We start from the raw sequence: 15,144 nt of genomic DNA on the forward strand, positions 1-15,144 counted from the left end.
AGGCATATACTATATACAGGAGAGATGACACACAGGTATAAAGTATATACAGGAGGAGATGACATACAGGTATATACTATATACAGGAGGAGATGACACACAGGTATATACTATTTACAGGGGAGATGACACACAGGTATATGCTATGTATAGGAGGAGATGACATACAGGTACATACTACATACAGGAGGAGATGACATACAGGTATATACTATATACAGGAGGAGATGACACACAGGTATATACTATATACAGGAACAGATTACCTACAGGTATATAGTATATACAGGAGGAGATGACATACAGGTATATGCTATGTATAGGAGGAGATGACATACAGGTATATACTATATACAGGAGGAGATGACACACAGATATATACTATATATAGGTGAGATGACACACAGGTATATACTATATACAGGAGATTACATACAGGTATATCTAATATATAAAGCTAAATGTGTGTATGTGTGTATGTCCGGGATTGGCATCTGCACCGTCGCAGCTACAGCCACAAAATTTTGCACAGTCACACGTCTGGACCCCGAGAGCGTCATAGGCTATGTTGTGAGGTGAAATTTTAACCCCGCGCGTTCCAATTCACCAAACAATTTTGCCCCTATCTACATAATGGGGAAAAAGTGAAGGGAAAAGTGTTGGAGGAAAATTGACAGCTGCCAGATGTGAACAATGGGGACTTAAAGAATGAGAGCGATGGCGCCAAAGAGTATATACCATACAGTTGCTAAGGTGGGGCCCCGACATGGGATACTCACCACACACGGGGATATGAACACACACACAAAATGCGCCACACACTACCACGTGCTTGAACACATATACCACCCTCAGCACACATTTCACCACACATACACCAACCTCGCCACATAAAAGTCGAAACACAAAAGTCACCACTCAAAACTCGCCACGCGCAAAACTCGCTACATGCAAAACTCGCCATATGCAAAACTAGGCTCACGCAAAACTCGCCACACGTGCAAAACTCACCTCATGGAAAACTCACCTCATGCAAAACTTGCACACACAGAAAAATTGCCACATGTACACACATGAAAAGTTGCACCACATGCAAAAGTTGCCTCACACAAAACTTGCACATACTCAAAACGCACCACACATAAAACTCGCCACGCGCAAAACTCGCCATGCACAAATCTTGCTGCACACAACTTGCTACACTAACCTGTCACATGCAACTCGACACACAAAAATTTGCTACACGCATGTCGCCACACAAAACTCATCTCACAAAAGTCGCTACACGCATGTCGCCACACGCAACTCAACACACACAACTTGACACATGAAACTCGCCCTAAAACACACAGAAGTCTGGTATTATCCTTCAAAAATAAAAATCTGATTATTAAGCAGACAAACTACAAGAGCAACAATTGTACCATATAGGAAATACGGCAGCTGTCAGTCACATGACCTGTCTATTATGTGTATGTGTGAGCTAATATATACGCCAGGGGGAGGGCTTCCTGTTGGCTGGGGATTTATCAGGCTGCCAATAGCAACCAATCACAGCTCAGCTTCTATTTTGCTACAGTTAATTAATCTGAGCTCTGATTGGTTAATATAGGCAACCAAGACATTCTCAGTATAACAAAGCCAATATATGTTGTGAAATTCTTCTATTAGCTTAATTTTTGCCTTTTAATAATTACATTTCTATCTATTTGTTTTGTGGTTTTTGTGTGCAGAATAAATTTTTGTTAACACATTCTATTTTGCTAACAGCAGTCATTAACCCGGGCGAAGCCGGGTAGCAGGGGTGGATTAACAGAGGGTCAATATGGGCGGTAGCCCAGGGCCCAGTGGCTTGGGGGGGCCCTGGGCCACCGCAGATTGACCCTCTGATAATCCTCCGGAGTGTGACTGAATGCCGGCATTTATGTGCCCCGCGGCCCCGCCCCCCAGACCCGGTAGGCAGAGAGAGGGGGTCTGCATCGGGCCCCTTCTCATCTGCTCACCGGGCCCCTTCCGGCGCTGCGGCGCTTTCCTATTGAGGTGCGGGCGCTCGCCCGCACCTCAATAGTTAACAACAGCCGCCAGGCAGCCAATTGGAGGCTGGCAGCTTAAGTCGGCCGCAGCTTACACGTCGCCGGCGTCTGACGTCATTGTCAGTCGCCGGCGAGTGTGCGCTGCTGGAGGGAGCTCGCCGCATGGAGCGCTGATAAGGTGAGGAGACTGTTTTTTGTTTTTTTTTATAAGCTAACGGTGGACTGTGGACACATTGGGGGCAATGCAGGAGACACTGGGGCAGATTGCTGGAGACACTGGGGCAGATTGCTGGAGACACTGGGGCAGATAGCTGGAGACACTGGGGCAGATAGCTGGAGACACTGGGGCAGATAGCTGGAGACACTGGGGCAGATTGCTGGAGACACTGGGGCAGATTGCTGGAGACACTGGGGCAGATTGCTGGAGACACTGGGGCAGATTGCTGGAGACACTGGGGCAGATAGCTGGAGACACTGGGGCAGATAGCTGGAGACACTGGGGCAGATTGCTGGAGACACTGGGGCAGATTGCTGGAGACACTGGGGCAGATAGCTGGAGACACTGGGGCAGATAGCTGGAGACACTGGGGCAGATTGCTGGAGACACTGGGGCAGATTGCTGGAGACACTGGGGCAGATTGCTGGAGACACTGGGGCAGATTGCTGGAGACACTGGGGCAGATAGCTGGAGACACTGGGGCAGATAGCTGGAGACACTGGGGCAGATTGCTGGAGACACTGGGGCAGATTGCTGGAGACACTGGGGCAGATTGCTGGAGACACTGGGGCAGATTGCTGGAGACACTGGGGGCAATGCTGGACACACTGGGGCAATGTGTGGAGACACTGGGGCAATGCTGGACACACTGGGCAATGCTGCACAATTGAACACACTGGGGCAGATTGCTGGACACACTGGGGCAGATTGCTGGACACACTGGGGCAGATTGCTGAACACACTGGGGGTAATATGCTGGACACACTGGGGCAGATTGCTGGACACACTGGGGGTAATATGCTGGACACACTGGGGCAATATGCTGGACATACTGGGGCAGATTGTTGAACACACTGTCTGGGGGCAATATGCTGGAGTCAGACACTGGGGCAGATTGCTGGAGACACTGTCTGGGGCAATGCTGGACACACTGGGGCAGATTGCTGGTTACTGGGGCAATATGCTGGACATACTGGGGCAGATTGCTTTACACACTGGGGGTAATATGCTGGACACACTGGGGCAGATTGCTGGACACACTGGGGGCAGGACTGGAGGCATGGGCAGAATGTAGAGACGGGGCAGAATGAAAGACATGGGGCAGGATTGGATCATGGGGCAGGAGAATACGATGGAGACAGATGGGGCAGGATGGGGAGATCACATGGGGTAGAATGGATACTCATGAGGGCAGGATGGGAGAACATATGGCAGGAGCCAGGAATGAGACACACGGGGCCAGGGTGGGGAATATTATTACCATAGGGGCTAATTAAGGGATATTATTACTGCAGTGATGTATTTATTTTATTTTTTGAGTATACTGTTTTAAATGGGGGGGGGGGCGGTCCTGTTACTGTGCAGAGTGACTCTATATCACCTTTTTTTCTCCATATGTAATGTAGAAGTTGTGAAAAATTAAGTAATGTGTTCTGCAAGCAGAGCTTGAGATAACTGTGTTATTTCCTGCAGAAACGAGTCCTGGCTGGATGAAGTGACGGCGGTCTGTGCTGGATGAAAGATGAAGGACTTCACCTAGAGACGACATTGGTGAGTCAGTGTTACCTATACATTGACACTATACACTATACTATATACAGAGGTCCTGTGTACAATGTCACCAGTGATCACTGTATTACCTATACACTATATACAGAGCTCCTGTGTATAATGTCACCAGTGATCGCTGTATTACCTCTACACAGACACTGCATACTAAGTATAGATCTCCTGTGAATACTGGCACTTATGGTGATGGTATTGTGTTTTGTTTTTTTTATTATTACTGATCAGTATTGTAGTATTCAGTCACTATGTGGTGGTAATATGTGGTCTGGAAATGGTGTTGTGGTATTTGTCCCTTGAATGTGCTATTTGGTCACCAAGTGGTGGTAATATGTGGTCTTGACATGGTGCGATGGTATTTGTTCCTTGTATGTGATATTATTCGATCACTGTGTTTGTAATTTGTGGTCTGGTCATGGCGCGGTGGTATTTGTTCCTTGGATGTGATATTATTGGTCAAAATATACCTAAATTATATTGCAGATTTTAACAAATATTTAATAGGTTACAGTAGAGTAGGGCCCAGCCATTTATCTGGAATAATCTGGTTCGGGTATAATATGACCCCCCCCCCCGTCACATGACCCCCCCCCCCGTCACATGACACCCCCCCGTCACATGACCTGGGGGGCCCACAGTGTCTGAACAGCCCGGGGCCCTGGCTACCCTTAATCCACCCCTGCCGGGTAGTACAGCTAGTTCTAAATATTTTTTCACCGCCACTAAAGGTGAGATATGGTGAGATATGGCATGCTGTATCACGTTAGAAACTGCAAAAAATATATTTTTTTTTTACTGTAAAAGAGCTCTGCACACAGAACAATTTCACCGCCATTAAATTATAAGGCGAAATATATCGTGATGATATACTTGTTACTCGAGATTTCGAGATTTCCTGAGCACGCTCGGCTGTCCTCCGAGTATTTTTTAATTCTCGGAGATTTAGTTTTTATTGCTGCAGCTGAATGATTTACATCTGTTAGCCAGCATAAGTACATGTGGGGGTTGCCTGGTTGCTAGGGAATCCCCACATGTACTTATGCTGGCTAACAGATGTAAATCATTCAGCTGCGGCAATAAAAACTAAATCTCTGAGAACTAAAAAATACTATGAGGACACCCGAGCGTGCTCGGGAAATCTCGAGTAACGAGTATATTCGTTCATCACTAAGTAATCACGTTATCAACTGCAATTTTTTTTTTTTTTTAACTGTGCAACAGGTCAAATCATAGAACAATTTCACTGCCTCTAAATAGCATGGACTGATATGGCAAGCTGTATCACGTTCAGCAAAAATAAGATTTAGAACGCTGTACTCGTGAGTAGAGCACCATAGAAGCAGTGCAAAACACACTTCTATGAAATGAGCCCCGTTGTCTTTGTCTGTGGACCTCAGTAATGGCACACAACAAAAGAAAAACTGCTGATAGGTCAATTTCACAGCCACCCAGGACAGTAGCTATCTAAACTTTCTGACTAATAAACAACTGCCTAGCTAACTACCTAAAATCTATCAGCACCCAGGCCCAGCATCAGGAGCAGCCACTGTGTTGTGCTTGTGACAAAATGGCGCTAAAAAAAGATGTCCGCTCTTTATATAAAGAGGGGCATGTGATTTCAGCAGGCAATGACACAAGCTGTTGTGTCTGGATATTGTGAATATTTCCTGCGCCCCGACTGGCTAGCCGCCATTTGTACACATAAAGTTACAAACATGTGCCCCACACTCATCATAAACCACCATTATCATAGCCAAAGTGCTCAAAATACTTTAGTGGCAACGTAAATATTTTTCTACCGAATGTTACCAATTTTTCACAAATGTATAAAATTTTGCTCGTGTTTCTGATCACGAATCGGAAGGTGCCATATTCATGCCGAATTTATGTTTGCCAATTGTTTTTCGAACATATTTGCTCATCATCACTAATCATTATCAGTATTATCACGTGGCACTAGATAGCCGAAGTTTTACAATTGCCCTATTGTTTCCTACAGAAAAAAAATCGGTAACCACACTACATCAACAGAGAAGGCGCTCACCATGTGCTAGATGGTAAGCTTGTGAAAGCGGCATAGGAACTGTCTGCTTTACGGAAGACAAGTTGCTGTACATAACCTGTAACGACAAGGATCGCATTATTCTCCAATTCAGTAGGTAGAAATGATCTTTTAAAGGGAACCTGTCACCCCGTTTTTTCAATATGAGGTAAAAATAGTGTTCAATAGTGCCTGAGCTGTGCTGTACATTAGTGCCTTTATTATCCCCTGATTCCCCACCTTTGCTGCCAAAATACCTTAGTAAAGTCGCCATTTTCGGCTGTCAATCACGCAGGTCTGGTCAAATGGGCATTGTGAAATCGCTGTTTCTCCCCCACCTCTTGCTTTTCTTCCCGGCGTTGGCGTAGTGTTTCACGCATGCGCACCAGCCGAATGCACTGCGCAACGGCAGAAAAAGAGCGCGATCTTTGCTTTTCACAGGTTTATCGGCGGCCATTTTCCTGAAGCACAGTTCGCATCTCGGCTTCAGGAAAATGGCCGCCGCGATCTCCATCTGCGCACGCGTGGCATCCCGCGGCCATTTTCCTGAAGCCCCGGGAAGCAGAGCACTCCATCTGCGCACGCGCGGCCTCAGGAAGATGGCCGCCGCCACCAATAAACCGGTGAAAAGCAAAGATCGCGCTCTTTTTCTGCCGTTGCGCAGTGCATTCGGCTGGTGCGCATGCGCGAAACACTACACCAACGCCGGGAAGAAAAGCAAGAAGTGGGGGAGAAACAGCGATTTCACCACGCCTATTTGACCAGACCTGCGTGATTGACAGCCGAAAACGGCGACTTTACTAAGGTATTTTGGCAGCAAAGGTGGGGAATCAGGGGATAATAAAGGCACTATTGTACAGCACAGCTCAGGCCCTATTGAACACTATTTTTACCTCATATTGAAAAAACGGGTAATATTGTCTTTATCTACTTGCCAATTTTTGAGGCCAAAAAAGGATTCTAGATCAGCCCCAAAAGCCTAAACGTACAAACAATCTGGTAAAATGTAATGGTAATATAATAATTTAGGAAAGACAACTTTTTTCATCAATAATCTATTTTTTTAGCTTCATCATCAAAAGGAAAATTAAAAAATATAACATTATAAGATTCATAAGTCTTAATAACAGATATAGAGCAGTTCTGACAACATTTCAGTATGACCAGTTTCCTATGTCGCAGTATGTTATGCCTCTTAGGGCTCATGCGGATGACCATATTTTTGCACCTAGTGTGATCCAACAAAACATCAGACCACACCCAGGCAAATGTTATGCTATGAGGCCATGCACAAGTCTGACTGTTTTCCTCCCATAGGGAGAAAAATCGTAACATGCCCATGTTAGATCCAAGTCGGCCATGCAAGTCAGTGAATGTGGGGAAAACATCGGCCTGCACTCGGATGACATCCATAGACTGGCACAATGGGAATATGGTGACATTTTTTTTCTCCATCGTTTCCTTATCCAAGAGAATTAGATCACATTCTGTGTAACTAAGATGGAAGCCCTGTGGGCCATTGTTATGCTCTCAACTGCCAAAGCAATCCATGGACACCATGTGATTATGTAGCCGGTGTGTGATGGGGTGCTATAGGGTTGAGTATAAGAGGTACAATATAAGATTGAATTCTGAACTTGAAAAATAAATTATCCAATATTTCATGAAGTTTTAGTTTCTTCTAATTTACTTACCCTGGTAAATCATCTTGATGGCTTCATGTCTTCGATTTACACCAATTCTATCCCACTGGTTGGTGGCATCAAGATAAATGGTTGCCATTACTGTGGGAGTCAGACTGATCATGTTTGATTCTGCAGAACCCCGTGGAACAACAATCAGATGACTAAGAAGGGAGCCATCGATTACATTCTCCTCCATTTGGCTGAATGGCTTTCCTAAATTGATTTATGAAATATAATTTTATGCATAAGACATAGGAAGCCAATTATAGTCTAAAAATTATCACCATAGAAAAATTATATTAATAAAAATAATAAAAGTTATCCTATATGAAAAATAAAGAAATACCGTGTAGATGCCCAGTGAATATCTGAAGATCTCTTAAGATGCTCAACCCCTTAGGCTGACTTGTTTCTTTAGCTCCATATTTTTAATGTTCTCAATCAGATTTCTATTTTAACCTTTTCCGTTTTCAGTCATTTTTCATTTTTGTGCTTTTTTATCCATCCGCTTCTTCCAAGAGCCATAATTTGTTTTATTTTTTTGTCCACACAGCCATATAATGGCTTGTTGTTTGCGGGACGAGATGTAGTTTTAAATGACCATTCATTTTACTATCAATGTGATAAAAAATTGTAAAAAAAAATCTAAATATTTGTGAAATTGGGAAAAAGCTACAATTCTGCCATGTTTGCTTTGTGTTTTGTTTTTACGACATACATTCTGTGGTAATAGTTATTTTGAGTCATGATTCTCCAGATCAGTATAATTATGGCAATTCCAAACTTGTATAGATTTTTTAATTTAAAGGAATAAAAGGAAAAAAATCAGAAAATTGTTAAAAAAACTAATATGGGATTTGTGCCGCCATTGTCGAAATCCTATAACATTTTTGTCTTTGCATTCATTGAGCTGGGTGAGGGCCTGTTTTCTTGCGTGACAAGTTGACGGTTTAATAATTACCATTTTTGGATATGTATAACATTTTGATAATTTTTTTTATTGCATTTTTTTAGGGAGGATTATGTTAGGGCTGGCGGAACGCACCGAGTAAATATAACGATAGCAAAAGGTGCGTTCGCAGCCCGGGGTCCACCGTGCAGGAGTGGAACCTGCTGCTAGGTAATGGCGGCAATACGCCAGAATAGACACAGGTTCCGTCACCCGATATGTACAGAAGTGAACTCTGTTGCTTCACAGAGTCGCAGGGAATCAAGGAAACGCTGTGCCCTGTTAGCAGTCACAGGGTGCAGCAAATGAATACTAGTGAGATGCCTGCTATTCACCCCCACTATTCTAGTGATTGATCCCGCTCTGACCCTTGGTCGCTTTTGAGCCCGCCCTGAGGACACCCTGAGTCAGATGCAGAGATCAAGTGGGAGTTCCCACCCTACACTGACCGGTTGTCAGGAGTAATTGAAGATAGCCGCAGAAGGAGAAAAGCAGGACTTAGTCCCAGGAGCGCCTGCTGAACAGAACTGGTTATAATGGCTGAACCTGGAAGGGCAGCTGTAACCAAACACGCAGTATCTGTCTGAGCCAGCGCTGGGACCGATGTCTCTGCTGAGCAGACTCCACTGTGGCTGGAGGAGAATGAGAGACCGCAGCGGAGGTGGTTTGAGATTTCCCCTGTGCAGCGGTGGGAACTCAACACCTAACAGAGAAATTACCCCAAAAAAATAATTTCTGATATTTTGCTTTTTATTCCGGACTTGGCTTTTACCTATCCGGTTAATTAATTTTATATTTTCATAGACAAAACTGTTAAAAAGTTTATTTTATTTATTTTTTTACTTCTTTATATTGAATTGGGGAAAAGAGGGGTGATTTTAAATTTTATATGTTTCATTTTTGTTTTCATTTTTTTAAAAATTAGAATTTTTTTTGTTCCTTTAGGGGATTTGAACCTGCAATCATCTTTAGTATAAAGGGTAAATCTCAGTCTGTTTTGAAGCTCAGCATACGGCTGAGCTTCAGAGGATTACCAAGATGGCGTCGACAGGGACCTTCAGCTGCCATTGTAAGCCATCGGCGCCCCGTAATCTTGTCATGTTCCATTTAAATCATATTGGTGTTTAAATAGTTTACAGCTATGGCCGAAGATCATCATGCTATCACCCCCACAATCACAAGCATGTAAATGATATTGTGCTATGTGGTTAAAAGGGTTATCTAATCTTTCCCTATTCTTTCATTCATTAAAGATTGATAATTAGCGTTGGCATCATTGGACCTTTGGGGAAAGCTCTGTAATCACACCCCGACACTTTGATGGACAGCTGCCTCTGCACTGAGGCACTACAGACCCGGCTGTCAATCAAAGTGTTTACAGCCAAGCTTTTAGTAAGGAGGCCAGGAACCTTTCTAATGCCATTAATCTTCAGATTAACAATATATCTGCAGTTTAATAGTGTCAGCCAACCTGATATTGTCATCTTGTTAAAGAGAACATAGCCCTTTAAGAGTATATTTCCGATAAACATATAAAGCCATACAATCTCATCTTGATAAACCGGTTAAAGTCTAGTCTACAGGATGTTTTCCTACACTTTTACTTGGCTTAGCCAAACAGTAGATCATGATGTTAGGTCGTGATACTATGTGTTTTCCCCGGCACTGGGGAGGTGCATAGTGGTCATCTCTGAAGAATGTATGACTGGCACAAGTACAATAAGAATTATTTTATTTTACCTTGAATAGTCACAATTGTTTCAACCTCTGTGCCGGGAACAATGCCTTTCTCATCCAGTGCAGGCACGGTCTCTACCTGAACACCATCTATTGGTGGTAAACAGATCAGTCTATTATTAGTTATGTGTTCATCATACTCATCATATATAACATATCATAAAGCTCCTATCAATTGCCCTGACTATAGATGGGCAAAAAAAAGAAATAACTGGAATTGAATTCTATTCAAATTTTGCACAAAAAAAAACGCATTTGCAAAATGGTGGACTTTTTGTAATTCCTTTCCTCGTGGATCAAGCAAAATGGCGGCAACTGGCTGCCATGTTTCTTATCCATAAAAGGCTATCAAAATGTTAAAAAATGAAAAAAAAATCCTTATAATCACCCCAGCAGCCCCTCCGCTAGTCACCACCACTCATCTGGTCCTCATCACATCTTAGCATCAGCGTTGGTAGCAGTGAAATCCCCGGGGTCACAGTCACTAGGCTAAAATTTACGGGTTTGCTAGGCTCAAAAGTGTTTTGTGCATGCGCCCCCAAGAGTCACAGCCAATGATGTTCCAGAGTGCACAGCGACCTTTGTAGGTGCATGTGCAGGACCCTCTTAGGCTTAGCAATCCCGGAAGCCTTGGGTTAGTGACTGTGGCCATGGGAAAGTTAATGCTGCCGTTGCCGACCTGAAAATGCGACAATGATAGGTTATTTAATTTTTTTTTTTACATATTATGTTTATTATACTCTGGGGTTTAAAAATACCCCAGAGCGCAATATGGAACATTAAATTTGCGAAGAACAACTTCTCCATGAATCGAATTTCCTTGGAAAAGTCATGCTAACTTGACAACTGGGTATAGCCATTCCTCTAATCAAATGGGTGTGTCCCCAACAGTCTGACTCAATTAGCACGAATTGGACTGTGTGATGGAGACACAACCACACCTAGTAACACACAAGTGTCAATTCAGGAATAACAGAAGATCATCACCATGTTGTATTTGTAGAAAAGACGTCCAAAAATTGTTATTATATGGAGAAAATGTTTTTCCTTGTGGAGAGTGACATGCCTGATGTGCTAGTGTAAGGAGACTTATAGGTCATGCAATGATTCTCTGGGAAATTTAATGTGCAAATAGCTTAATTTTAAAGAGACGCAATTCATGGCCCATAAGTCTCTTTACACCAGCATGTCAGGCATGTCACTCTCCTCAAGGAAAAATGGTCCCCCTTAGACAACCAGTCAAAGGCCTCTCATATACCTGAATCAGACCTCGTACTTTGCACTGAGTAGAGAGCAACATTTAGAGGGCAACACTCCTAAACATGTGTCTGCAAATTGAGTTTCTGGTTTAGCTTCTTCTCCTAAGTCATGTAGCAAGACTTGTTAAAAGGTTGATATTGATTTTCAAGGATTCTTACAACTAACGGATGGCACCAGAGATCAAATCCTCAGCCCTTTGGAGAAGAGGATCATTTCCCAGGTAAGTAATGTTTGGCCTATTAGTCTTCTTACACTGGCATGTCAGACATTACACTCCCCACAAAGAGAAACGTTCTCCTTTAGACTCACTTTAGTCCATTAATGTACAAACTGTTTTCTGGCCTAGAATCAAATTGTCCGATTAAGCACACGGTCTGCAAAAAACTTAAAGGGGAATTACCATATGAGACATTTATTCCAAAAGTGTATGTTGTGAATGTGTGATAGCTGCTGGACTAATTCTACTGTACTTCAAGGACTCAAGCCTAATGGGAGATTTTAAGTTTTTTCTTCCTTGTTCTCATTGAAGAAGTGAAAAGACCTTGCATTCTAGCTTGCTATTTTACAGCCATAAACTACATTGAAAATCACTGAACACATGAATAGCCACCTCCTCGCCTCAACTATTCCACAGGAATAGGAGACCCTCATTCTGGTGATCTATTGGGTTTACAAAAATAGCACATGAGAACTAAATCCAGACACAGACAAACTCGTCTGTGATATAATATATGATCCTGTTCTAGTCTACTTGCCTCCGCTCCTTGTTACCCTACAGTCAGTAGAAGACAGAAATCTTTCATAACATTGGACTCACCTGTTCCTTTGACCTGTGGTTCCAGTGTCACCAATTTTACATTTTTTATAATGCGAACACCTTCAGGCTGAAATATAATGTAAAGATATTGGAGATTAGTTGATCAACTCGAAAGCCCTGATCCAGTGGCCACGGTGTCACATCTGGACGGGGGTCTTGCAAACTACCTTCTAGCTGCCGACATCACCTCATCTGATTAGTAGGCTCAGCGTAACATAATTCCTGAATAATAACATCTCCCCAGGTCTACAAATCAGAAAAGAAGCCAGGGATTTTAGCAGATAGGAGGCAAATTACAGAGTTTACCTCAGGAAGCCATGGAATACTGACGTAGCCACTGGACCAGGGTCTTCAAACTTATTATTTCATCTTAATATTAGAATGTGTCCTAGTGCACAAGTGATGCAATGATAAAAGGGGCTCAGAAGGGATACAGGTACTGCTTTTAGTTACAAGGATGAAAATGACCCTGTGGAAACACCAGTAGGAAAACAAGTCTTCGTAATGATAGATTAAAGTTAAAAAAGACATATTGCTAGGATAAAATGGTTGTGATTAGCATCACATTCCCCCAAAAAGCTACGTTTTTAGATGTTAGAACATTATAATTATTTAAGATTACACATTATATCTTAATTAGTGAAGAACGAATATACTGGTTACTCGAGATTTCCGAGCATGCTCGGTGGTCTCCGAGTATTTTGGATGTGCTCGGAGATTTAGTTTGTGTCCACGCAGCTACATGATTTGCAGCTGCTAGACAGCCTGAATACATGTGGGGGTTGCCTGTTTGCTAGGGAATCCCCACATGTGTTCAGGTTGTCTAACAGCCGCAAATCATGCAGCTGCAAGGACACAAACTAAATCTCCGAGCACATCCAAAATGCTCGGAGACCACCCGAGCATGCTCGGAAATCTCGAGTAACGAGCATACTCACTCATCACTAACATTAATCTGATAATCATTACTAGCTTCATCACTTTTTATAATCACATTTTATGTAATGTAGAATACATAGACGTATGTCATGGTTACGTACCACAACCTTCAGTTTCTTTGTGACTCCATCTGCCACAAACTGTCCAAAAATGGAAGCCTTCACCTGAACTGCATGAGAACCCAGGCTCAAAGGGATAAGAGTAAAAGGAACAGCTACAGAAGACTGCGCTTCAATATTTACAATCTGCTGATAATTCTTCCTGCCTGTAGACAGACTACAAAACTCTGGATTGTGCATTAGATCCACTCGTACCTGAGACAAAGACATGAATATTTAAGGCAATATGAAAAATTGAATATCAATGAAGATTTTTTTTAATAAACTCAACTATGAAGGATATAAAGAACATCAAGAACAATGGACCTTCATCTAGAGATACTGCACGAAGATGTAAAAAACAAAACACGAACCAGTACAATAAAGTTTTTTGATGCTCCTTGAAAATTTAAGAAGTAAAACAAAGTTGAGGAACCCTCAGACGTAACTTCTTACCTTGACCTTGTCCTGTCCATAGTTGTAAATTACTGCTCGAATTTCTACCTGCTCATTTCTCACCACTGAATATGGGACCTTTAGGTCAATAAATAATTTTGGCTTTACCTGGATCTCATAAGGCTTGGCAACACAAATACCTGCATACAAGACAGAAATTATTCATAATCTTAACTATGCTTTCTAATCGTGACTTTTCAAGGTGACCGATCACCAGATTTCCAGTTACTAAAGATTTACAGTAACTCAGAACTTGTTTAGAATAAAGAGATTTCCAACAGTCATGAACCATGCAAAGTCACAACGTACTTAGTATTAGATAATGCTCTTCTTAAAAAGATCGTCCGGGCAATATACAATCTTAACCCCTCCTCCCCCCTACAGTTTGGATTCTTAAAAAATTTAATTTTCACCTGCTAACGGTGCAGGTTTCTCCATATTCTTTACCGGAACCGGACGTTATGGTGTCACCGTTCACTTGTCCCAAGGCTGCTGTGATCAGTGATTGGCAGAGTCAGGTGACTTGAACATTGTGTCATCGGATGTTGTTTTGATGCGTTGTTCAAATCACCTGACCACAGGAAAAAGTGAACATTTCAAGTGTTGGTGCAAACCACAGAGAAGCCGGTTCAAGATCCATGGTGGTGAAAGAAATGAGTATGGTACAGTTTGTAATTTTCAAAGAATTCAAGCCAGAGGCAAAGATTGTATTCAGCCCAGACAAAGCTTAACATGACGAAAATAATATGTGAGCAAATATCATCATCACTGCCTTGTTCACCAGACGATAATGATGTAATACCTCTTTTATTGCCCAACTACAATTGTGATCAAAAGTTTACATACCCCGGCAGAATTTTTGCTTTCTTGGCCTTTTTTCAGAGAATATGAATGATAACACCAGAACTTTTTCTCCATTCATGGTTAGTGGTTGGGTGAAGCCATTTATTGTCAAACTACTGTGTTTTCTCTTCTTAAATCATAATGACAACCCAAAACAGCCACCAAGAGTGGAGAAAAAGTTTTGGTGTTATCATTCATATTCTCTGAAAAAAGGCCAAGAAAGCAAACATTCTGCCGGGGTATGTAAACTTTTGAGCACAACTGTATGTAGATTAATGATGCTAACAAGGCTACAGTAAACAAATAGCTTGATTTTTTTCCTCACAAATTGTGTGGCTTGTAGATTGATTATTAATAGGATTATCAGTTTCTGGGTACAATATAATGCCCATTCTTGGCATTATGTGGTCAATGACTTTGCATTTATGGGAATCCCCAAAATAAGAACACAGTATGGTTCAGATTCATCAAAACAATTTCACCTAAATTCTGGCATAGGTTAC

General features: G+C 42.4%; 1 protein-coding gene across 5 annotated transcripts in view; it reads right to left on the bottom strand.

The window, feature by feature from the left end:
* Positions 1-15,144, bottom strand: part of LOC143774327 (A.superbus venom factor 1-like) — a 247,395-nt gene that overhangs the window by 85,936 nt on the left and 146,315 nt on the right. For all 5 annotated transcript variants that reach the window (XM_077261792.1, XM_077261791.1, XM_077261793.1 and 2 more), the window contains 6 exons: positions 13,799-13,938; positions 13,346-13,558; positions 12,306-12,372; positions 10,232-10,318; positions 7,552-7,755; positions 5,861-5,936 (listed from right to left, as the gene is read on the bottom strand). In XM_077261792.1, coding sequence (XP_077117907.1) covers positions 5,861-5,936; positions 7,552-7,755; positions 10,232-10,318; positions 12,306-12,372; positions 13,346-13,558; positions 13,799-13,938 — 787 coding nt within the window. The remainder of the gene's footprint in view (positions 1-5,860; positions 5,937-7,551; positions 7,756-10,231; positions 10,319-12,305; positions 12,373-13,345; positions 13,559-13,798; positions 13,939-15,144) is intronic.

Source organism: Ranitomeya variabilis, chromosome 5 (genome assembly GCF_051348905.1).
Source record: "Ranitomeya variabilis isolate aRanVar5 chromosome 5, aRanVar5.hap1, whole genome shotgun sequence".
In the NCBI taxonomy this organism is placed as follows: Eukaryota; Metazoa; Chordata; class Amphibia; order Anura; family Dendrobatidae; genus Ranitomeya; species Ranitomeya variabilis.